Genomic DNA, 25,009 nt, shown 5'->3' with positions numbered 1-25,009 from the left:
GGAGTTTCTACTCTAGGGGTGCATCAGGGCGGCTTCAAATGGGACATGGTGTCAAAAAAACTGTCCAGCAAAACCTGCCTTCCAAAAACCATACGGCGCACCTTTCACTCTACGCCCCGCTGTGTGGCCGTACAGTAGTTTACGGCCACATATGGGGTGTTTCTGTAAATGGCAGAGTCAGGGCAATAAATATACAGTCTTGTTTGGCTGTTAACCCTTGCTTTGTTAGTGGAAAAAATGGGTTAAAATGGAAAATTAGGCAAAAAAATGAAATTCTCAAATTTCATCCCCATTTGCCAATAACTCTTGTGCAACACCTAAAGGGTTAATGAAGTTAGTAAAATCAGTTTTGAATACCTTGAGGGGTGTAGTTTCTTAGATGGGGTCACTTTTATGGAGTTTCTACTCTAGGGGTGCATCAGGGGGCTTCAAATGGGACATGGTGTCAAAAAAAACAGTCCAGCAAAACCTGCCTTCCAAAAACCATATGGCGCACCTTTCACTCTACGCCCCGCTGTGTGGCCGTACAGTAGTTTACGGCCACATATGGGGTGTTTCTGTAAACGGCAGAGTCAGGGCAATAAAGATACAGTCTTGTTTGGCTGTTAACCCTTGCTTTGTTAGTGGAAAAAATGGGTTAAAATGGAAAATTAGCCAAAAAAATGAAATTCTCAAATTTCATCCCCATTTGCCAATAACTCTTGTGCAACACCTAAAGGGTTAACGAAGTTTGTAAAATCAGTTTTGAATACCTTGAGGGGTGTAGTTTATAGAATGGGGTCATTTTTGGGTGGTTTCTATTATGTAAGCCTCGCAAAGTGACTTCAGAGCTGTAGTGGTCCCTAAAAATTGGGTTTTTGTAAATTTCTGAAAAATTTCAAGATTTGCTTCTAAACTTCTAAGCCTTGTAACATCCCCAAAAAATAAAATATCATTCCCAAAATAATTCAAACATGAAGTAGACATATGGGGAATGTAAAGGCATCACAATTTTTAGGGGTATTACTATGTATTACAGAAGTAGAGAAACTGAAACTTTGAAATTTGCTAATTTTTCCAAATTTTTGTTAAATTAGGTATTTTTTGGTTTACCAGTGTCATGAAGTACAATAGGTGACGAAAAAACAATCTCAGAACGGCCTGGATAAGTCAAAGCGTTTTAAAGTTATCAGCACTTATAGTGACACTGGTCAGATTTGCAAAAAATGGCCTGGTCCTAAGGTGTAAAAAGGCTGTGTCCTTAAGGGGTTAAATTCAAGAGCCACCAACCTGCTGTACATATATTATGGCTAAAAACCTCAGTAGTAATTTCCCCACATATTATGCATTCATATATATATATATATATATATATATATATATAAGAAGTATGATTATATATATATAATTTTTTTAAATTATACTTCTGCTATATAGGAATACCTAATACATGAGAAACTACTATGAGGTTTTTCTAGCACAGTTTAGCATTGAGCTCCATAGCTCAGTGGTTAAGGTTCTGGCCTCTAATGTGGAAGGTTGTGAGTTCAAATCCTGGCAGAAACATTTTAGAAATGGAGGCTAAATTAGACTTAAATACCCCCTTCATGTTCATAGCACTGACTCCATATATGGACATAGCCATATATGGAATCAGAGCAGGGACTCCTAAGCCAGGAACTAGAGCCCTGACTGTTCAGTAACACTGGGGGATTCCCCGTTGGTCAGGATAGACCTGAGTGGGCTCCAGCCCTACTACAACTCCCAACATGCCTGGGCAACCTATAGCATGGATGCTCAACCTGTGGCCCTCCAGCTGTTGCAAAACTACAACTCCTAGCATGCCCTGATAGCTGTAGGCTGTCCAGGCATGTTGGGAGTTGTAGTTTTGCAACAGCTGGAAGGCAGCAGGTTGAGCATCTCTGCTTTAAGGAAAACGAATATGCATGGAGATATCTCGCTAGGAATAGAACCATCTTTTCATATTAGTTACATCCAGAAATTGCAAACCCATACCAGTCATGGACAGCTTCCACAGCTGCATGGTTTGTTACAGGGAGATTTCTGGAAGAAATAGAAACAGCACCACCCCTGTCTACAGGCTATGTCTAGTATTGCAGCTCAGCCCTGTTTTCCAGGTTAATCCCATAAATTGCTAACTGTGCACGGGTGTCATGGACCCGGATGTCTTGCAGGTAGAGGTGAATATGTTCATCCTGTCTCTGCGCCGGATGATTACAGAACATATAATATACAGACATTATTACACTCACCTACAGCAGGGTACTTTTGGTGATATAACGCATACACTCTCTCATGGGCATCCAGCAGAACCTGCAGGGACTGTGAGTCAATAACATCTGCAGGAACATCAAACGTTATCCAGGTGTGGACCAAATTTCTGAATGAACGGAATGCAAGTTCAGCATATTCTGCATAGGCATGAACAGCGCTGGTGACAGTCTGGGTGCCAACTGCAGGAAGCCTATTGAGGTTGTTGCCATGTAAGATCACAATTGGTTTAATGCTGGCTCTGTTCAGGTCCTGGAGAAGGGTCCTGTAACACTGTAGTTGTCCCTCATCCCCTTCCAGGGGGTTCTCCTTTAAGTCTAGCCGTACCTTGTAATGGGTGACACCATACTTCTGCAGGGTCTGGATCTGATCTCTCATGTGATTAAGAACCTCATCGCTGCACCCATGTACCTTACGTGAGCCATCTTCATGACCCCATAGGGGTCCACCAATGGTCATGAAGTTCTTCTCTGTGGGGTTGAAGGTGCCCTGACATAGTGAGGGTATGAGGACAAGCAGTGCCCATGTCCACGCTGTTACCATTGTCACAGAGCTATACACAGCATACACGAGTCATGACTTTTATACTGTGGCCGGGGCTGTAAAACACAAGTATCTGCTGCAGATTAGAAAACGGCAGAGAACTATGGACAGGAGCGTTAATCTATGACACGTTGGGTGGAATGGCCACTTTGGGTTCACTGTAAATTATTAGCAGGTTCCTTTAGGCTCCGAGCTGGGAAATATAATCGCTGGAAGTAGATGCATATGTGCATTACTACCCCTCTACACACACTGAGCTTATATTCAGGGTATGTTCAGATGTAGGATTGTGGGCGCAGGTTTCAATGTCAAAAACCGGGCTGAACCTGTGCCGAAACCGCCTTCCATTGTTTTCATTAGGAGTCCACTCAGCAGTTTATACGGCCGAGGATTTTCGCTGTGTGGTTTTTCCAGACCGTTCCAATTATGTACAGGTCCAATTTTGGCTTGGTCACCACGTGGACCCCTCACAAAGCAGCAGCCTGCTAAACCTAGAGGGATCCACATGAAAACATAATAATGATAGTTCATTCAACCATCTGTTCCCATTCATTTGCCCCATGTAAACATGTTGTTCATTTTGGCACGATATAATAAATGATAGCCAATCAAAACATTATAAAAAACGGCACATCGCACGCCCAAAAACTCAGATGGATGTATAATAAATCTGGATGTAATCTGATCCTGCAGTCACGTGTTATGGAAGTCAGAACCCATAAGACTTCGAAACGCGTCTGGGAGAAATTTGGACCCTCTAATACAACCATTTCTGTGTACGCTACAGATCACCAGGACCTGCACCTCTCTTATCTGCTGGCTGAGAACAGACTGCCCCGTGCCTGTTAAAGAAATCCCTGGAGCTACACAGTTTCACTCCACCTTAATTGGAGCAACCCAGAATTAAAGCACAAGGGACACTGAAACAGCAGAGACCAGAGGAAAGCCTTTTTTGCGCTTTGGAGGTAAGGGAGTAGTACAGCTAATAAAGAGGTGGGACGCCACCAGAGAGCTGGAATCCCGAATTATTCAAGCTAATCTGTGAAATTGATACAGTGTTTCTATGACAAAATATTGACTTTGTGAGCCAACCAAATATATAGTGTTGGATCGATACAACACTTGCAACTCACAGCCAATAATCAAACTGAAACCACCTCCTGCTATCTGGGAAAATTATACAAATGCATTCCAACATGTTTAATGGGACTACTAATGCTGAATATTTGGTGACTATTTAATCGAGATTCTGGTTTGAATGACTATTCTATCTGTTAACCAGAGTATATTGTGGATTGCGGTTATTGAATTTTTGTGGTTATCGAATATATGGTGATGGTCTGATCGACACCCAGCCTGAACGATCACCTTTATTTGATGACCTGACTACATTTGCTGCTAGGCACATAGGTTCAACGAATACCCTATTCCTCAGCTTTTAACGTAATAATCGTCATTTTAGTGACATTTTAATGGTTTTATTGTGTATATCTACTGCAATTTACGTATCTTGTATGTTGATTTTAGATGCATGATTTTTAGTAATTTGTCACCTGCAGACTATTGAAATATAATAAAATCAAATGTTTGAGCAGTCTTCCGGATATATGAGTGCCATATCTTTCTGGACTATTTTTCTGTATTAACCTTTTGGTGTGTGGAGTTCACACTGAGATATAGAGCACCATCCCATCCCCATTAATTAGTAGAGCCACCTCATTCTGCCAATACAAAAACCGGGCTGAACCTGTGCCGAAACCGCCTTCCATTGTTTTCATTAGGAGTCCACTCAGCAGTTTATACGGCCGAGGATTTTCGCTGTGTGGTTTTTCCAGACCGTTCCAATTATGTACAGGTCCAATTTTGGCTTGGTCACCACGTGGACCCCTCACAAAGCAGCAGCCTGCTAAACCTAGAGGGGTCCACATGAAAACATAATAATGATAGTTCATTCAACCATCTGTTCCCATTCATTTGCCCCATGTAAACATGTTGTTCATTTTGGCACGATATAATAAATGATAGCCAATCAAAACATTATAAAAAACGGCACATCGCACGCCCAAAAACTCAGATGGATGTATAATAAATCTGGATGTAATCTGATCCTGCAGTCACGTGTTATGGAACAACGGCACATTAGCAATGCGCCGCACAGACCTATGAGAAGAAGGAGCGCCTGGCGGCCACGGCGCACGTGAGTATAATGCTGCTCACTAACATACCATGGCAGCCAGGACTTCAGTAGCGTCCTGGCTGCCATGGTAACCGATCGGAGCACCAGCATTACACTGCTGGGACTCCGATTGGAACTGCCCACTGCCACCAATGATGGGAGGGGGACCCTGTGGCCACTGCCACCAATGATTAATACTGGGGAGGGGGGCGCACTGCCCACTGCCACCAATGATGGGAGGGGAAGCGCACTGCCCACTGCAGAGACTGAAGAACATTACCGGCACCCGACCTCTGACAGGACGCTGTGATCCGCGCAATTAACCCCTCAGGTTAATTGCGCGGATCACAGCGTCCTCTCAGAGGTCGGGTGCCGGGAATGCGAGTCACAGAATTTCTTCCCCCACGCCGAACTGCTAAGAGCGCCGCCGCAAGCGGCCAGCAGGTATCGGCAGCATTTGCACGAGTAAAAGTACTCTGCAAATGTCCAGTATCGGTTCATGCTGGGGCGGGCGGCCGCGGACGCAGATTTTGAAGCGGTCAGCACACATGAGCGCTTCTATGACGTCACAAAATAATCGCCATATCGCTGTTTTTTTTATGCCGCAGTATATCGTGATACCGGTATATCGCTCAACCCTAGCCTGGCTATGACATTACTTAATTCCCTTAGGATATGAGGGTGTATGCCATCAGGTCCTGGCGATTTGTCTATTTTAATCTTTTTAAGTCGCTGATGTACTTCTTCCTGTGTCAGACAGGACACTTTTAATGGGGAATTTATTTTTACATTCTGCATGTCAACTGACAGTTTATTTTCCTCAGTGAATACATTGGAGAGAAAAAATATTTAACAGCTTTGCTTTCTCCTCGTCGCTCTCTGCGACTCCCCCCTCATTACTCTTTAAAGGGCCGACACCTTCAGATTTATACTTTTTAACATTTATATAATTGAAGAACATTTTAGAGTTAGTTTTACTCTCTTTGGCAATTAATCACTCGGTCTCTAGTTTGGCCGCTTTTATTTGTTTTTTACATGTTCTATTTTTTTCCTTATAGTTTTTCAGTGCTTCCTCGCTACCCTCCTTAGTGATTTATATGCTTTCTTTTTGTCATTGCTTTCTTTACAGTTCTATTTATCCACATTGGTTTCTTTTTTTTTTCCCCTTAACCCTTTATTCCTATACGGTATGTACCTCTCACAATGAGATTTTAGAATGCTTTTACAGATATCCCATTTTGTGGCTGTATATTTTTTTTTTGAGGACTTTGTCCCAGTTAGTTAGGCCTATAGCCTCTCTTAGTTGGCTAAATTTAGCTTTTTTGAAGTTTGGTATTTTTGTTCCTCCCTGTAGAAACGCTCTTTTGAATGATAATTGGAAGGTTATTACTTTATGGTCACTATTTCCCAGGTGTCCCCCGACCTGCACATCTGTTGTTGTGTCAGGTCTATTGGTTAATCTAGTCTAGTCTAATTAAAGTCTAGTATGGCCGTCCCTCTAGTCGGGTCCTGAACCAGTTGGGAGAGGTAATTGTCTTTGGTTATTGCCAAGAACCTGTTTTCTTTATTAGATGTACAAGTTTCAGTTTCCCAGTCTATATCTGGGTAGTTGAAGTCCCCCATAATAACCACCTCATTATGATTTGCCGCCTCGTCTATCTTGTTTAGTAGTAGATTTTCTGTGGACTCTGGTATATTAGGTGGTTTATAGTAAACTCCTATTAGTAATTTATTATTGTTTTTAGCTCCATGTATCTCTACCCACAGTGACTCCACATGTTCATGTCCCTCACTTATATCTTCACGGACTGTGGGCTTTAGACAAGAGTTTACATAAAGGCAGACCCCTCCCTCTCTCCGGTTTTGACAATCCTTTCTAAACAGACTGTAACCTTGTACATTAACCTCCCAGTCATAGCTATCATCCAGCCGTGTCTCAGTTATTCCCACTATGTCATAGTCCTCCTCACACATCACTAATTCCAGTTCACCAGTTTTATTAGTCAGGCTTCTGGCATTAGTATACATACATTTGAGAGTCCTCAAATATCAGAAATAAGGGTCTGGCTATGACATTACTTAATTCTCTTAGGATACAGGGGTGTATTCCATCTGGTCCTGACAATTTGTCTATTTTAATCTTTTTAAGAAGCCGCTGTACTTATTCCTGGGTAAGACAGGGCACTTTTAATGGGGAATTCATTTTACATTCTGCATTTCATCTGACAGTTTATTTTCCTTAGTGAATACAGTGGAGAAAAAAATATTTAACAGCTTTGCTTTCTCCTCATCGCTCTCTGTAAAGGGCTGACACCTTCAGATTTATACTTTTTACCATTTATATAGACTGGTCTAATTTATTTGCTTGAGTCACAGGTCTCCCACAAACTCACTTTTAATGATAAAAAGTTGCACTTCACCACCAAAATCAGACGAAGAAAAATACGCCTGTCCTCGGGTGGAGTAGGAATTAGACTGCTTTGGCACCAAAAAAGGCGCAGCTACATAAATAGGTCAGAAAAAAAGTCACAAGACAAGCATGCATGTGTGGAATAATAGCTTGTAGGAAACCTACTGAACGTGTATGGGCATCTTGAATGGTTTGTAACAAATTCCCATTTGACGGCCACCTGCAAAACATCTCCAAGAGCCACCATTAAGAAACAGTCATGGTGGATGCGGTGTCAGTGTGGGTAAGAACTTGTCGTTTTTAGTATTGGGATAAAGTGCCCTGATTATAAAGTTGCTCCAACCCCTTTAACAGATTCTCCCCCCCTTTTTGATAACCTTAAAACAGTATCAGGAGAATCAGACGGCTTGTTCATCATGCTACGTGCTGATGGAAACTCTGTGCTGGTTCTATGACGTATCACAGATCAATTCTCGGGTGTATGAACAGCGCTGCCTTTTGGGGTTTCACAGATGCAATGGGAATTGCTGTGCAATATTCACACATTAGTGTTTGGTCAGTGATTTTGAGCCAAAACCAGGTGCGGCTCTAAACACAGAGCAGGTGCAGATCTTTCCCTTATGTCTGTGGAGGCTCCAGTCCTGGTTATATCTCACAATCACTGACCAAAACACTGATGTGTGAATAAGGCTTAAGGCCTCATGCACATGACCGCCTGACGGCCCTGCCCGTGCTGTGGACCACAAATTGCGGTCTGTAACGCACAGGCACTGACCATGCGTCCACCCCCTGCAATTACACTACCATGTTCACAAACAGCAGCTGGGACACACATTTTTTCTTTTTGCCTTTTACATTTTTCTTCAAGAAAATGCACAGGGAACTTAAAATTAGCAATGAAGTGAATAGGTTTGTCATATTTATGCTACGTTAGTAACGCTGATGTGTTACTGCAACATAAGCCTGCACCCTTATAGCTATGTCATTGGGAGATGCAATAAATAATATATACTAAGCGGAAATAAGAGACCAGCGCTGTGTACTATTAAAACTGATGTATTTTGACAAATCTACAGCACTTACTGTAAGCAGTATATAATGACCTCGCACGTCATACACAGGATAACTTTCCAATAAAAATCTGACAACGCTACAGAATAAAAGGAAAAATAATTCTGACCTTAAAGGGGTTGTGCAATGCAAGGATATTGATGACATACCCTCAGACCGACTCCAGGCACCTCCTCATAGGTCATCAAAATCTTTTGCACTACACAACCCCTTTAAAAAGGCGCAGCATGAAATGACTACTTTACAGAGTTAGGGCTCATTCAGACGGCCAAATGCTATCTGCAAAAATGCGAATCCTTTTTTTTTTGCGGATTAGATGCTGACCGATTCACTTCTATGGGGCCCTTTTCTAATCCACGGTTCCGCAAAACAAATGAAACATGTCCTATACTTGTCCGTGAAAATCAGGACATGGCCCCATTGAAGTCTATGGGTCCGCAAAAATACTGAATGCTATCCATTTTTATACAGACAGGCTGAACTGTCCCCAAAAAAACAGGATCCGCATTTTTGCGGACAGCGTACGGCCGTCTGAATGAGGCCTTAAACGAACAAAATTAAAAAGAAAGTCAAATGCAGATGAAACAGTTCACCATGGAGACATTTAAAGGTATCTTCTTGGTTTTTACATATATAGAATGTATGTTGTTTTACACCGAACAGCAGAATGAAGCAGCATCTTCTCTGCTGCGCCCCAAGAAAATAAAAATCACGGCTGCCTCTGCTCTGCACACCGGAGGCATTCGTGAGGGTTGGACCCCCATGGATCTATCCTACTGACAGATTATCAATGTTTAATCCCAGAGACGGCTTTAACATGTTTCCAACAGGAGTAAAATTGACATTAGATTCACAGCAGGGAATAAAAAGCTCTAGAAATAACAGTAAACTCTTCTTAAACCCCCCCATCATCTAAAATATAGAAATTTCTCCTTCAAATCGGAGAAAACCCAGGACCCTCGCCGCACTCATACCCAACACGGAAATTACAGAGTCATGAAATCTCTATATACAATATTCCTTTCAAGCTTTGGCCACCAATGAAATGCAGACAAGGTATAAAAGTGTCCTCAGACCCTGGTAAAATGGGTAATGTCCATTCCAAATAGGAAATCCTCAAACAAAGTCTCAAATGTTAAAAGTCTGATGATAAAAGTTCCAGAAGTCCTTAGACAGAAAGTCCCTGGATTAATAGTCCTCCAGTATGTAGTTGGGGTTCACAACCAAGAAAGGGTCCTCATCCTTGGCGGCGTCTTCCTCTCCTGAGACCCTCAGGCTGGTCTGTGACAATTCGATCAAGATTTGATCCTGAAAAGCAAGAAGAGAAAATGAAAAAAAATAAAAAATATTATAATAATAATAATAATAATAAATCGGAAAAACAGATACAGCTGAAATAGTACAGAAGTTCAGTAACTTTTCGCTCCATGACAAGAGTCAGATCTTCTTTTTGGAGCTCATTAAAGAGTTTTATCGGTCCAAGTAAATTATAAAATCGGAGCTACTCACATAATGGACGAGCCTATGAATGACTTTCTCAATGATTTGCTTGCGGTTAACGAGTTCTTCTTCAGAGTCAATTTCTGATTCAATCTCCTTCAGGTACCAGTTAATGAGTTCACTTTTCTTCTGGGTAGATTCATCCTCATCTGTATAGAGAAGTAAATTAACTCCTGAGCGCTCCAGTAGTCGGCTGGATGCACATTAGAGCAGGGATCAGCAGCCTCCGGCGCTCCAGCTGTTCTGAAATTACAACTCTCAGAATCCTCCTTTCACTTCTATGGGAGTTACAAGAACAGCCGAGTAGGTGTGCATGCTGGGAGTTGTAGTTTCACAGTAGCTGGAGCGACAAAGGTTGCCGATCCCTGCATTAGAGGAAGGGTGGGGGAAACTGACCTTCCATCTTCCTCAGCTGCAGAACCAGCAGGTTGGAGATCCGCTTGTATTCTGTAAAGCTGAGACGCAGGGAAGGTTTAGGCTCTGCCTCCTTGGGTTCGCTTTCTGTGTGGCCATTTATTCCATTCACGTGGCCGTTAGGTATTCCGGCATCACCTGAAGACACAAAAGCCATTTAGTAAAGGGCAGACCTCAAGTCAACACTTGCACAAAACAAGGAGCAAAGATCCCACCGTTCACGGCTTCTTGAGGTTCCTCCTCCATTTCTTCGTCCTGATCCAAGTTCACATCTGGAGTCTCGACCCGGATGATAGACTTGTTCAATAACCGGAAAGCTTCTTTTACGTGTTTTGGATGTACCTGAGGTGAAAGGATATCCAGACATGCATGATACCTTCAGTTACACAGTGGGTGGTGATGGTGTGCTATAATTATTATGGAAGGGCGATCTAAAGTGTACCTGTTGTCTCAGGCAACTTATGTGTGTACATGATGAATAACACTACAGCTGGACATTATAGCACATGAAAGCCTTCCGTTTTCCTGACTACGTCTGCCAGCTACTCTACGGACCACTTTCTAAGGAAATGCCAAGGAGTCTGATCTCCCCCATTCTGCTCTTCTATCACGCAGACCTCAAGGGAGCAATTCTGATAACAGATCATTATGGCTTAGTTTCACCTAAAGTGAATGGACACCTTCAGGATATTTTTTGTGATTGCATTTCACCTATTCGGGGCGAAAAATCCTTTTTTGAATTGGCCTTTATTAAAAATGTGGTTAAAAAAAAAGGGATTAAAAAATCTGTCTATTTGCAAGCTGTCCCTTTCTATGAATCTTGTCATCTGACAGCTCACATGTAGCTCTTATCTCCTGACCTCAAACACTCACAGCAAAAATCTTATCAAACTGATGAAAATATAAGTAAGTATTTATGAGCTCAAGAGATCAGAGATAAAAGCTAGACATGAGCCGTCAGATGAAGGGATTCAAAGAAAACAGAAAGCCAGCTTGCAAACAGACTGATTTTTAGCCCTTGTATATCAGAAATGCCAGAATATTTTTTACCCATTGAAAAAAAAAAAATTGGGCCTAAAATGAGTAAAATGCAATCATAACTAAGTGTCCCTGAAGGCATCTATAGCCTTTAAGTATTAAAAATGCTGGTCCCATCAGGACAACCCCTGCTCACATGAGAGCAGACTTGATAATCACGTATTGCTGCTGCACCCGTTTAATGAATAAGCGACCATGTAACAGATGGCTGCATCAATAGCATGAGCGGAAGTCACTCCTATGAGCTCGCTGTTCTGGTTAGCGGCACATCAAGTAGTGGACGGCCATATAGAAAGGAATTATCTCTTGTTAGAATGTGAAGTGAATTCTCACCTCATCGCTGCAGTGCATCCTCGCCATTGCCTCAGACAGACGGATCATGCTCTCCAGCTGTCGAACGGTAATCCTCCACGCAGATTTGGTGACACCGGATCCATCTCTCTGACGCAGACGTTTGTACTGTTCCACTATGAAATTCTCAGAATCTTTGGAGATCTTGTAAGAAAAAGAGAGAACCCGGTAAGCTAAAAGCAAGAATGAAAAAAACACAACAAATAGGTGCCAACTTATTTTTTGAGAAACTTACTTTGGGCTTGAACTGGCGGGCAAAGAGCAGATATCTGCGGACTTCATCAAGGGTGTAGACTCTGTCGATAGACTCGTCAATCCTAGCGTGGAGATCGACAATACGCCGAGCAATGGCGTAATCCGTCACCTGAAGAACAGCATGGAATTATACTTCAAAAAGTCAAGGTAGAGAGAAGTCGCCAAACATTTGGTTCCCATATTGCTTACTAGGGCATACAGAAAGCAGGAGACCAATGTCACATAGGTGCGCACCCTTCTCCAGGACAGGAACCCTGAAGGGAACTGAGGACAGCTGCGCATGTGCCCTCCATTAATTTCTATGGGATTTCCAAAAAAGTTTGGGTATAGAGGTTGACTGAGCACTTGCACTGTGTGCTCTCGTTTACCTTGGGGCCCGGTTCTAGAGATGTGTGGGTCCCAGAGGTAGTATCCGCACATGAGACATTGGTGGCATATCCTAGTGATATTTCACCAATATCTGAGGTGATAAAACCTCTTTAATCTTTGCATATAAAGAAACCTTCCATCAAAATGTGAATCCATTTTCTCACCATTTTTAAGATGTTTGCCCTTATTCATCCAAGGTTTCTGTTCACTGAAAGCGAGCAGAGATCTTGAAAATTGTGAGAAACTGAAGTACATGGGATTTCCAATAAACTGCCAAATGCGTGGCAAAATCTTGTTACCTAGGATTAGTTACCTCATTACATTCGTCAACTAGGATGAAGAAAAGGTCAAATCGGGACATGATCGGAGCAGACAGGTTTACATTCTGCTTCAGGGACTTGGACCGGTCGTAACGACCGCTGACGGGATTTGCAGCCGCCAAGATGGATGTCCTTGCATTGAGTGTGGCCTGATGTAAATAAAAATGATAGGTCAGAGTAATAACTTACAGCAGGCTTTAATGGATGTCTGAGCCGAGGGTCAGGACGTTTACCTTCACACCGGCTTTGGTGATGGAAATAGTTTGCTGTTCCATGGCTTCATGAATCGCAACTTGGTCCTTGAGGTCCATCTTGTCAAACTCATCAATACAACAGACACCCTGAAAGTATAAGTGAACAGATGAATCATAAAAAAAAGTTACAGATATGTTTTCTGGTTCAGGGCTAGGTAAAGCTAGAAAACCAGGAAACGTAAATTACTCCCAGCTTTTCGGTGGCTTCCACCTGCGACTGAGTGCACGTAGCCAGAATCTATATGTACACTGTACAGTGCAATAATATTCAAAAGTGGAACTACAGTGAAATTGTCATAAACCAGTATCGTTTGGGAACAGACAAAAGTGTCCGATTTTCAAACTACCAGAGGATGTCGGAATAATGGAATTTTACTACGTTTATTCTGAACTGGTTTGAAACTAGTAGAGGGAAGAAACAAATCCACAGCACTCACATTGTCGGCCAGCATCAACGCTCCGGCCTCTATCACAAACTCATGAGACTCCTCGTCCCTCACTACGGCCGCAGTCAGACCGGCAGCACTGGAGGCCTTCCCGCTGGTGTACACTGCCCGGGGACTGAACTCCTCAACATGCCTGGTGGAAATACAAACATCTACATTGAGTATTTTTTTAATGTTGCATAGGGTTATCAAAAGCCATTCCCTGTCAACTTAAGGCCGAATGCACACGGCTGCGTTTCACGGCCGTGTGCATTCGGCCTAAGACAGCTAAAAATGACCACTGTCCAATTGCTAACCTCCCATCAATAGGACCCACGGTGCTGGAGATTTATTGCGTTAGATCATCTGACACGTGGCATATCGCTAGGACATGCCACCAATTTCAAATAGGTGCAGGTCCCACCAAAGTGAATGAGGGCTCACTGAGCAAGCACGGCCACCATCAATTCCCTTCTATGGGAGTGCCAAAGATAGCCAAACTCCCCATTGTGTGCTATCCATTCACTTCTATGGCAGTTCTGAAAAAAAATCTGTCTATTTCCGGAAGTCCCATAGAAGTGAATGGAAAGCGCTCAGTGCAAGCGCAGCCACCTCTCCATTCACCTCTACGGGAGTTTGTACCCATAGAAGGGAATGTAGGGCGGCCGTGCTTGTGCGATGCGCCCCTCGTTCACTTTGGGGGCCCCGTTCTAGAGATAGGTGCAGGCCCCAGATGTGGGAAGCGCACCTACCTGACATTGGTAGCATATACTAGGGATATGCCACCAATGTGTGAGATACAATTACAGATCATTAACAGGCAAGGTCGTCAATGTCATTTTGGTATTACATACCGCAAGACCCATTACAAAACAGGCGGTTATCTGCAGCACATATTGACAGAACAAGGTTCGCATTTATTGCCATGCTGTATCCAGTAGTTTACCCCCTATAGATTACTGGTTTATTGCAGCAGGAGATTCTTGCTTTCGTAATCAGAATACCTGTAAACGTATACATCACTGCATACTTATCTATGATAACTGTGCGATAAACCATATTGGTTGTCAGAAGCTTTCCCAGTATAGGGGGCAGACAAGTCAAGGATTAGCAGTGATTTCTGAAGGATACTCACTTGAGGAACTGACTCTTGGCTGTACTCGGATCTCCGACAACACACACATTAATGTCACCACGCAGTGATGTGCCCTCCATGGTGGTCTTGGGAACACCACCAAACAGCATAAGTAAGATGCCTCTCTTCACCTCGTCGTTGCCTACACCAGGGATGGATGAAATAGGATTGAGATTTTATTCATGTAAGAACACCAATCCTCCAGAAAACGCACTGAGGCACCCGCTCACCATGCACGGTGGGGAAGAGGCTGGTGCACAGGTTGTGGTACAGGTTTTTGTCTTGGCTCATTTCAAACACCTTCTCCCATTCCTTTGCAGACATCTGGTTCTTGATGCTCTCAGCAGTCATGTCTTCTTCATGAAGATCTTTGCCACCAAACTGAAACAAAAGGCAGATTTAGCCCTCGCTCTAAGACATTAACATATCACTCCACACCAGGACTTTCTAGTGGCACAATATGGATAATTTCAGTGGCCTCCAATACACTGCCAGTCAGGCAGCTTACCAATGGGCACAACTTCACACGTTAGATATTATAGCCCCTACAATAATAGTTACATGTACAACATGACTGCATGGCGTAACTGATTTGTGCATTAGTTAGATCTTCCCTACACGTCAGGTAATACCCTATTTTCTATAACGCAAGAAGAATATGCCATCACTTTCTGATGGGTGGGGGTTCAACTTCAGGAATGTCCCCTGATCGCAAGCAAGAAGGGTCACACCACTGATTTTGTGTTTGTTCCTGCAGCGGTGCTACCGGCCACCCTCCCTCTAACACCACACCCCATGGCTCTTGGTGTTTCTCACCCTGGGATTTGTAGGAGCAACATAGCAAGCAAGGAAAACAAGTCTGTAAGACAAATCTCGAACTCCGAGGGCGCGAAGACCACGGACCCCTTCAGCTTCGTATCCCTCAGTTCCACCCACCCGGGAACTGGTCTCACCACGGACACCTGTGGGAAACACAACTGGTTAATTATAATACTGAAAGCAGCGCTGCAAATTTATCGTTCAACTGATCCGATTATCAGGAATGTGCAGGTCGATCGCTGCTGAAGCTTTTCTCATGCGACAAATTTAATACTTTAATAAAATGAGGATCACTTGTAATGAGATCACTAATATACTTTTTTTTTGTTTATTAGTTCTAGTGAATTATAAGAATGCAATATCTTAAAGGGGTTATCTAACCCCTATAATAACCCCTCCCCAATGCCCGGGCCCCTCGTATAAATCATACTTACCTGCTCCCCGGCACATGCCGCTGCATCTCCCTGTCGTGCAAATCAAAACATCCGGCGACAGGGGGAGCAGCCATTAGCAGGCCGGGGACGAGCCTCCCTAGTTGTGGGCTGCGGCCTGCTAATGTAAACGGATCACATCCGGGCTATTCCTGCTGTCATATGATAGATAGCTCGTAAAATAACTTACCCGGAGTGGCAAGCTGAGAGACGTCAGGCACAACAATGAGACACCCTGTAAAATCACATCTGTCCCCAGCCTGACATGACTCAACGGCTTCTGCACGTAAAATAATTTCCACGCTGCGTGGGATACTGCCCCGCGGGAGCTCGGCCTGGGTTTCTTGGATGCGCACCTGCAAATACAAGATAAAACCAGGCTTAGGGCTCATGCACATGACTGTATGTATTATGCGGTCTGCAAAAACGGATCCACAAAGTATACGGAAGATGTCAGTGTGCATTCTGTATTTTACGGAACGGAACAGCTGGTCCCTAATAGAACAGCCCTATCCTTGTCCGTAATGCGGACAACAATAGGACATGTTCTATTTTTTTTGCGCAACGGACATATGGAAACAGAATGCACCCGAAGTAAATACGTTTGTGTTCATGAGCCCTTAGTCTGCTGTCATACGCCACAATATACCAATCTAGGTTGCAGCAGGTAAACGATTATTTAAGGCCTATGTTTATAAAGGGATTGACCACTACTGCTGGGAACAACATACAAGCGTTTAACATTACCTTTTGGAAATCCACAAATCTGGACTTGTTGGTGTCCAGCATGAACCTCCTCCTGTTGGCGCACACGGGGTTCCTGCAGATACTGGGCTGTGTGTACTTGAACTGCTGCTCCACATCTCTGACCAGAGTCTGACAATCCAAACACAAGAAGGTGCCGCTGACCAGCTCCGGGTGCACAGGATGAGTGCGCACCACCTGACCGCTGATCCTCATCAGAGATCCAATGCGAGGAGTGGTCAGCTCTCTGATCCTGTCAACATATCATCAATTAGAAGACATTTTAGCATTACCGATAACCAAATTTTAGCCATGCAATCATACAGATTATTATAAGAAACCATATGCATAGGGAAGGGCATATCGCTAGAATATGTATTAGCTTGCTAAACCTGGATGTCCACCCACAGAGACCCCACGAAAAGGCACATTCTTAATAGGGCAAGGGGTTCCAGCAGTCTCTGGAGTGGTGCCCCTTAATTCTAGTGATCAATGGGGGTCCCAGTGCTTGGACCCCATCAATCAGCAATTGATGGCACATACTAACAACGGTATCATTTGCCAAGATGGGAGAACCCCTTTTACTCTCACCAGCTAAGTCTATTGGAACTGAGAACCAATGGCCAGCAACAAGGTAGCCGCTGAAGGCAATCAGTAAATCAAGGGTTATTCCCGTTTTATAAAGCTGCGGGATACTGCTAGGATATCCCATGACTGACCTCTGGGACCACTACTTTATTTGAGAATGAACGCTGCAGCACTGTGTCCCCTCCTTTTAAGTTTTACCTGCACAAATGCACCCCAAACACCCGTAAACGAGACGCAGCCCTACACCTCCTCCACTCTCAGGACTATTATGGGTACCACCGGTCAGACCTTACCAAAATGCTATTACTTTATAAGATTTAATACCCCTTTATTGATACTCAGGAGCTTGCTTAAACAGTCCAGGCTACTGACTGTCATAGTCTTTACCTTGTCGGCTGGCTGCAAGAAAGTAACAGAGAATGCGCTTGTGTTCCTGGTTCTAAGCGCAGATCCGTCCGGCATTATATTCTAGATAACGCCGGGTCCTGGTCTATGAGCTAGTCTGGCTGCACACTCTAAGATACACTGCAATAGGTCTAGTTGCAAGTATTAAGTAACTGTCAAAAAGACCTGCATAGATCAATTTCTACTCTGGTGGCATTCACATTAAAGAAGGACAACCGGGGGGCGTCCATGTTACAGGCTGGGCTGGTCAGGGGCCCTACTTCTCCCTCTTGTGTTCCCCGATGACTAAAGCTTCTCACTTGTGTCTGGTCGGAAGGTCCTGGAACGCCAGATAGAACTCCTTGTTTTGTGGGACATTTCCGTGGTCCCTCGCAAAGGCCCGGATCGCTCTGCACAGATACGGGTAGACCCTGCAAAGGAAAAAAAATCAGGATGAGTGACTGGCCCACTGGGCACGTACTGGGACGACAGATGCCCATCATCTTCGGTGGCCTTACCTGTAGAACTCCTCTTGGACGGTGGTGGCCAGCTGCTGGTTGAACTGTTCCAGGTCCTGGAAGCTGACAAGCAGCGTGTTCCTCTCAGGCCGGATCAGCTCCTCCGCGTCACTCTTATACTTCAGTTCTCCATCGGCATTTTGAAACCTGAAGTTTATAGAAGAAGAGTCCCGTCAACGAGCTTTATAGACATGGCTGAGCTCAAGAGAACGTATTCAGTGATGGGACTGAGCAGCATCTGAACGGGGATTTGTAGAAATCTACGCACAGGCTGCAGAAACAACCGTGTAGGTCACGTATTTTCAGTTGCAGACATTTCTGCGATGCTTCAGCAGCATTTAAACATAGCCTAATGTAGCTCTGAGGATTCCACACACAGCAGTACTACATACAGGGTGGAATTTATTCTAGCGGTGCATTCAGGATTTTGTAGTGTCCTCCAGCTGCCGTAGAGAAGGTCTCTGCCACTGCAGGGCACCGCCTCTACCCTACGGTACTCTGCTCCAGTACCAGGTGGTTTGTTTTCCACTCTGGATATGGCGCCCCCTTAATACAGCGGGTAGATGCGTAGTAAAGATCCAATCACTAGTCTGACTTCATGACACCAACTTGGCCTAATTGGAAAAAATAAAATGGATAGGGTCGGGTAGCGTTGGGGCATCAACCACATCCATAGGCTCCAAGATGGAGACAGTGACATGATCATTTCCTCGGGTCTTACTGGTACTTCTGCACTGGACCTGCACGACAGGTGGACATGTCCGGTGAACACACAGACCTCTGTCTACATCTGTACAAGTCCACTTGCCGTTCTGTTGTAGCCAGAAACGGGCTGAGGAGCCAGTCATGTCACCGCCGCCATCTTTCAAAGGAGGATGCCCATGACTTTACTCCATTGATACCAGGCCACTGGGGGCAGCACAGTCATGCACGCCTGTACGGAGCGTACGGCTGCTTATGGCATTTTGAGAACTGGAGCATCTCCAACCCCCATTTGACTAGTAAACGTGGCTGACACTCTTCCATACCCTTGCATCTTTGCATCTCCAGATTATTCAGGGCACAGTATAAGATTTAACTGCAACCATTACTTAAAGGGGTATTCCTTTTATTGAATTTCTTGGCATCGCTGTACAGTACGTCATGGCTTTCTGCTCAGTGAAGGTCCAAGATCTGGGATCCTTACCGATCCTGAAAATAAGGAGCGCTAGTCCTATAAACGCAGCCTCTTCGGTCTTGTCTTGCACAGCGGCGCTCCCGGCCTCTTGGTACAACACCGCTGCGTGCAAATCAGTGAATAATCGGGGGCGCCACTGTGCAAGAACAGGCTGCGAAGGAGACACAGCGCTAATCACTACAGCTGCTTCCTCCTGACTATTGGGGGGGGGGGCCCCAGATGTCGGACGCCCCCCTTTCACTGTTCAGACTTAGGCCTCATGCACACGACCGTATGTATTTTGCGGTCCGCAAAAAATACGGATGACATCCGTGTGCATTCCGTATTTTGCAGAACGGAACATCCGGCCCCTAATAGAACAGTCCTATCCTTGCCCGTAATGTGGACAATAATAGAACATGTTCTATTTTTTTTGCGGAACGGAAATACGGACACAGAGGTAATAACTTCGGCTCACCGGAGCCAATACATTCTAATACTGTATGGAGTTCCTGCTCCGTACAGTATTAGAACTAAGTTTTATGCGAATCGACTTCGGATAGAGATTCTCTCGTCCCTAGCCTATTCCACAAAGGGACATCAAATGTCCTAAACTGGTCGCAAAATGAGGACCTATCGAAGTCAAGCGGGCTGCAAAACATTTTAAGGACCGCAAAACCGTACAGGTCATCTGCAGGAGGCCTAAGGTGGCGATCCCCGACCCCCATTCCACTCCGCGGGGAAGGCCCGCTTCTCCGGGAACACGAAGCAGACGGATAGCCGCGCAGATTGTGGTTCTGCGGGATCGGACCCAGGGGGCGGGACAGTAGCAGGCGGCATTAACTCTTCCCTTCTGGAAAGATCTGTTAAAGGAAGAGTAGTCTCCGGAGCCGGACTGGTTGCTATGGGCAACAGCACTGCTTGATAAATCTCCTGGCGAATCGATCTCTGGTCAGTACTGAGTGTACGATGGCCGCAGCGCGACCTCCACGGATGAGGAGCAGACGACACAGCGGATTTATTACATGTCACAGGGTTAGTGAGAGCATACAACATATAAAGCACACGGAACAGGTCAGGTGACCACACTCAGCCAATTAAAGAGGCGCTTTAGGCTCCAGGGGCCCTCGGTGGTCACTGCTGCCCCAGACACCATGATAACATGGGGCATTATTTACCACGTGATGGGCAGTTGCCCATAACAACCATATTTCACCTTCTATGCATTAGGAATGCTGCAGGAAGAAAGGTCGCTGGGGCAAATGCACCTGTTTTATTCATGGGCCCCCGAGTACTAAGAGGGGCCCCACACGGAGAGCTGAGCGGCCATGAGGACGGGGTGGGGGATGGGGGGCCGGCCGGGGATACGGGACACTCACTCCTCCAAGAAGTCCTGGAACAGCTTCTGGCACTTCTCCGACACCTCGTCCTTCACCTGCTGGGCGGCCGCGGCGTTCACGTTCTGCTCGGATACGTCCATTCTGTGCGGATAAAACCGGAGGCGCCGCTGCACTATGGAGGGGGAAAACGCTGGAGTTTCGCGCCAGTCTTTAGCCCCACGTGACCCGTTTCGCGCCAATCACAGCCAATGGTAGCCGAAGGGTGGAGCAGGTTTTCGCGCCACTGAGGAAGGGGGCGGGTCTAGTGCGGCAGGGGCTGTTAACTCGTCGCCCGCTGTATAGAATCGCACTGATGTGTAGCCGGGAGAGCGCCAACTAGCGGCGGCGGCGGTGGTATTACAAGTTCTGAGAATAAGATGTGATTAGAATCGTGGCCTGAACGCACGGTGTGAATAACATCGTGGAATTTCAGAAATATCTTAGGTTAAGCACATACTGTATACTTTGTATACAGGGAACCAATGGTGATCGAAGTTTGGCTTATTTGAATCATAGGGGTTCTAGGTCTTGCAGCCATAATGCTTTCCCATATAGATGTTTGGTGTTTTTCTGCACTTCTGCACTTTCAGTTGCATTTTTTTTGCAATAAAAAACTTTCAGATGAAGCTAAAGGTAGGGGCGAATTTCATAATACAAAAATGGAGGACATCACACTGACAGTGGGGACCTACAATATAATATCCCCCATAGCATTTACAGGCACGGTAAAAGCCCCCATAGCATTTACAGGCACAGTCATGGCCCCCATAGCATTTACAGGCACAGTCATGGCCCCCATAGCATTTCCAGGCACATTCATGGCCCCCATAGCATTTCCAAGCACAGTCATGGCCCCCATAGCATTTCCAGGCACAGTCATGGCCCCCATAGCATTTCCAGGCACAGTCATGGCCCCCATAGCATTTCCAGGCACAGTCATGGCCCCCATAGCATTTCCAGGCACAGTCATGGCCCCCATAGCATTTCCGGGAACAGTCATGGCCCCCATAGCATTTACAAGCACAGTCATGGCCCCCATAGCATTTCCAGGCACATTCATGGCCCCCATAGCATTTACAAGCACAGTCATGGCCCCCATAGCATTTCCAGGCACATTCATGGCCCCCATAGCATTTCCAAGCACAGTCATGGTCCCCATAGCATTTCCAGGCACAGTCATGGTCCCCATAGCATTTCCAGGCACAGTTATAGCCCCCATAGCATTTCCGGGAACAGTCATGGCCTCAATAATATTTCCAGGCACATTCAGCTCTCAGATCATCTTTCCAGGCACAATCAGAGCCCCCATAGCATTATTGGGCACAGTCAGAGCCCCCATAGCATTTTTGGGCACAGTCAGAGCCCCCATAGCATTTTTGGGCACAGTCAAACCCCCTTAGAGCATTTCCAGACATAGTTGAAAAAACCTAGCATTTCCAGGCACAGTAGCATTTCCAGGCACAGTCATAGTCCCCATAGCATTTCCAGGCACAGTCATAGTCCCCATAGCATTTCCAGGCACAGTCATAGTCCCCATAGCATTTCCAGGCACAGTCATAGTCCCCATAGCATTTCCAGGCACAGTCATAGTCCCCATAGCATTTCCAGGCACAGTCATGGCCCCATAGCATTTCCAGGCACAGTCATAGTCCCCATAGCATTTCCAGGCACAGTCATAGTCCCCATAGCATTTCCAGGCACAGTCACAGTCCCCATAGTATTTTGGGGCACAGTCAAAGCTCCTATAGCATTTCCAGGCACATTCATAGTCCCCATAGCATTTCCAGGCACAGTCATAGTCCCCATAGCATTTCCAGGCACAGTCATAGTCCCCATAGCATTTCCAGGCACAGTCACAGTCCCCATAGTATTTTGGGGCCCAGTCAAAGCTCCTATAGCATTTCCAGGCACAGTCATAGTCCCCATAGCATTTCCAGGCACATTCATAGTCCCCATAGCATTTCCAGGCACAGTCATAGTCCCCATAGCATTTCCATGCACCGTTATAGCCCCCATAGCATTTCCCGGCACAGTCATGGCTCCCATAGCATTTCCGGGAACAGTCATGGCCTCCATAACATTTCCAGGCACATTCAGATCTCAGATCATCTTTCCAGGCACAGTCAGAGCCCCCATAGCATTATTGGGCACAATCAGAGCCCCCATAGCATTTTTCGGGCACAGTCAAACCCCCTTAGAGCATTTCCAGACACAGTTGAAAAAACCTAGCATTTCCAGGCACAGTAAAAGCCCCATAGCATTTACAGGCACAGTAAAAGCCCCCATAGCATTTACAGGCACAGTAAAAGCCCCCATAGCATTTCCAGGCACAGTCATAGTCCCCATAGCATTTCCAGGCACAGTCATAGTCCCCATAGCATTTCCAGGCACAGTCATAGTCCCCATAGCATTTCCAGGCACAGTCATAGTCCCCATAGCATTTCCAGGCACAGTCATAGTCCCCATAGCATTTCCAGGCACAGTCATAGTCCCCATAGCATTTCCAGGCACAGTCATAGTCCCCATAGCATTTCCAGGCACAGTCATAGTCCCCATAGCATTTCCAGGCACAGTCATAGTCCCCATAGCATTTCCAGGCACAGTCATAGTCCCCATAGCATTTCCAGGCACAGTCATAGTCCCCATAGCATTTCCAGGCACAGTCATAGTCCCCATAGCATTTCCAGGCACAGTCATAGTCCCCATAGCATTTCCAGGCACAGTCATAGTCCCCATAGCATTTCCAGGCACAGTCATAGTCCCCATAGCATTTCCAGGCACAGTCATAGTCCCCATAGCATTTCCAGGCACAGTCATAGTCCCCATAGCATTTCCAGGCACAGTCATAGTCCCCATAGCATTTCCAGGCACAGTCATAGTCCCCATAGCATTTCCAGGCACAGTCATAGTCCCCATAGCATTTCCAGGCACAGTCATAGTCCCCATAGCATTTCCAGGCACAGTCATAGTCCCCATAGCATTTCCAGGCACAGTCATAGTCCCCATAGCATTTCCAGGCACAGTCATAGTCCCCATAGCATTTCCAGGCACAGTCATAGTCCCCATAGCATTTCCAGGCACAGTCATAGTCCCCATAGCATTTCCAGGCACAGTCATAGTCCCCATAGCATTTCCAGGCACAGTCATAGTCCCCATAGCATTTCCAGGCACAGTCATAGTCCCCATAGCATTTCCAGGCACAGTCATAGTCCCCATAGCATTTCCAGGCACAGTCATAGTCCCCATAGCATTTCCAGGCACAGTCATAGTCCCCATAGCATTTCCAGGCACAGTCATAGTCCCCATAGCATTTCCAGGCACAGTCATAGTCCCCATAGCATTTCCAGGGCACAGTCATAGTCCCCATAGCATTTCCAGGCACAGTCATAGTCCCCATAGCATTTCCAGGCACAGTCATAGTCCCCATAGCATTTCCAGGCACAGTCATAGTCCCCATAGCATTTCCAGGCACAGTCATAGTCCCCATAGCATTTCCAGGCACAGTCATAGTCCCCATAGCATTTCCAGGCACAGTCATAGTCCCCATAGCATTTCCAGGCACAGTCATAGTCCCCATAGCATTTCCAGGCACAGTCATAGTCCCCATAGCATTTCCAGGCACAGTCATAGTCCCCATAGCATTTCCAGGCACAGTCATAGTCCCCATAGCATTTCCAGGCACAGTCATAGTCCCCATAGCATTTCCAGGCACAGTCATAGTCCCCATAGCATTTCCAGGCACAGTCATAGTCCCCATAGCATTTCCAGGCACAGTCATAGTCCCCATAGCATTTCCAGGCACAGTCATAGTCCCCATAGCATTTCCAGGCACAGTCATAGTCCCCATAGCATTTCCAGGCACAGTCATAGTCCCCATAGCATTTCCAGGCACAGTCATAGTCCCCATAGCATTTCCAGGCACAGTCATAGTCCCCATAGCATTTCCAGGCACAGTCATAGTCCCCATAGCATTTCCAGGCACAGTCATAGTCCCCATAGCATTTCCAGGCACAGTCATAGTCCCCATAGCATTTCCAGGCACAGTCATAGTCCCCATAGCATTTCCAGGCACAGTCATAGTCCCCATAGCATTTCCAGGCACAGTCATAGTCCCCATAGCATTTCCAGGCACAGTCATAGTCCCCATAGCATTTCCAGGCACAGTCATAGTCCCCATAGCATTTCCAGGCACAGTCATAGTCCCCATAGCATTTCCAGGCACAGTCATAGTCCCCATAGCATTTCCAGGCACAGTCATAGTCCCCATAGCATTTCCAGGCACAGTCATAGTCCCCATAGCATTTCCAGGCACAGTCATAGTCCCCATAGCATTTCCAGGCACAGTCATAGTCCCCATAGCATTTCCAGGCACAGTCATAGTCCCCATAGCATTTCCAGGCACAGTCATAGTCCCCATAGCATTTCCAGGCACAGTCATAGTCCCCATAGCATTTCCAG

At 45.6% G+C, this 25,009-nt stretch overlaps 2 protein-coding genes across 2 annotated transcripts in view; both read right to left on the bottom strand.

Moving 5' to 3' along the window:
• The window catches only part of LOC122944682, a 101,416-nt gene extending 98,602 nt beyond the window's left edge, over positions 1-2,814 (bottom strand). Inside the window, 1 exon segment of the mRNA XM_044303228.1 lies at positions 2,253-2,814. Within this exon segment, the coding sequence (XP_044159163.1) occupies positions 2,253-2,814 (562 nt within the window).
• Positions 2,815-8,440: 5,626 nt separating this feature from the next.
• On the bottom strand, positions 8,441-20,737 carry MCM6 (minichromosome maintenance complex component 6). The gene is made up of 17 exons (XM_044303264.1): positions 20,552-20,737; positions 18,017-18,163; positions 17,819-17,929; positions 16,530-16,779; positions 15,973-16,138; positions 15,349-15,494; positions 14,763-14,913; positions 14,533-14,674; positions 13,410-13,551; positions 12,952-13,059; positions 12,712-12,867; positions 12,010-12,138; positions 11,757-11,918; positions 10,601-10,727; positions 10,368-10,523; positions 9,981-10,120; positions 8,441-9,779 (listed from the first exon to the last, which is right to left on the bottom strand). The coding sequence occupies exons 1-17, from the start codon at positions 20,650-20,652 to the stop codon at positions 9,660-9,662; spliced, it is 2,454 nt and encodes an 817-aa protein (XP_044159199.1). The 5' UTR covers positions 20,653-20,737; the 3' UTR covers positions 8,441-9,659.
• Between the last annotated feature and the right edge of the window lie 4,272 nt (positions 20,738-25,009).

The sequence above is a fragment of the Bufo gargarizans genome, chromosome 8 (genome assembly GCF_014858855.1).
Source record: "Bufo gargarizans isolate SCDJY-AF-19 chromosome 8, ASM1485885v1, whole genome shotgun sequence".
NCBI classification, from domain to species: Eukaryota; Metazoa; Chordata; class Amphibia; order Anura; family Bufonidae; genus Bufo; species Bufo gargarizans.
Note: the sequence above shows the minus strand (reverse complement) of the source record. Positions and strands in the feature narration are given on the sequence as shown.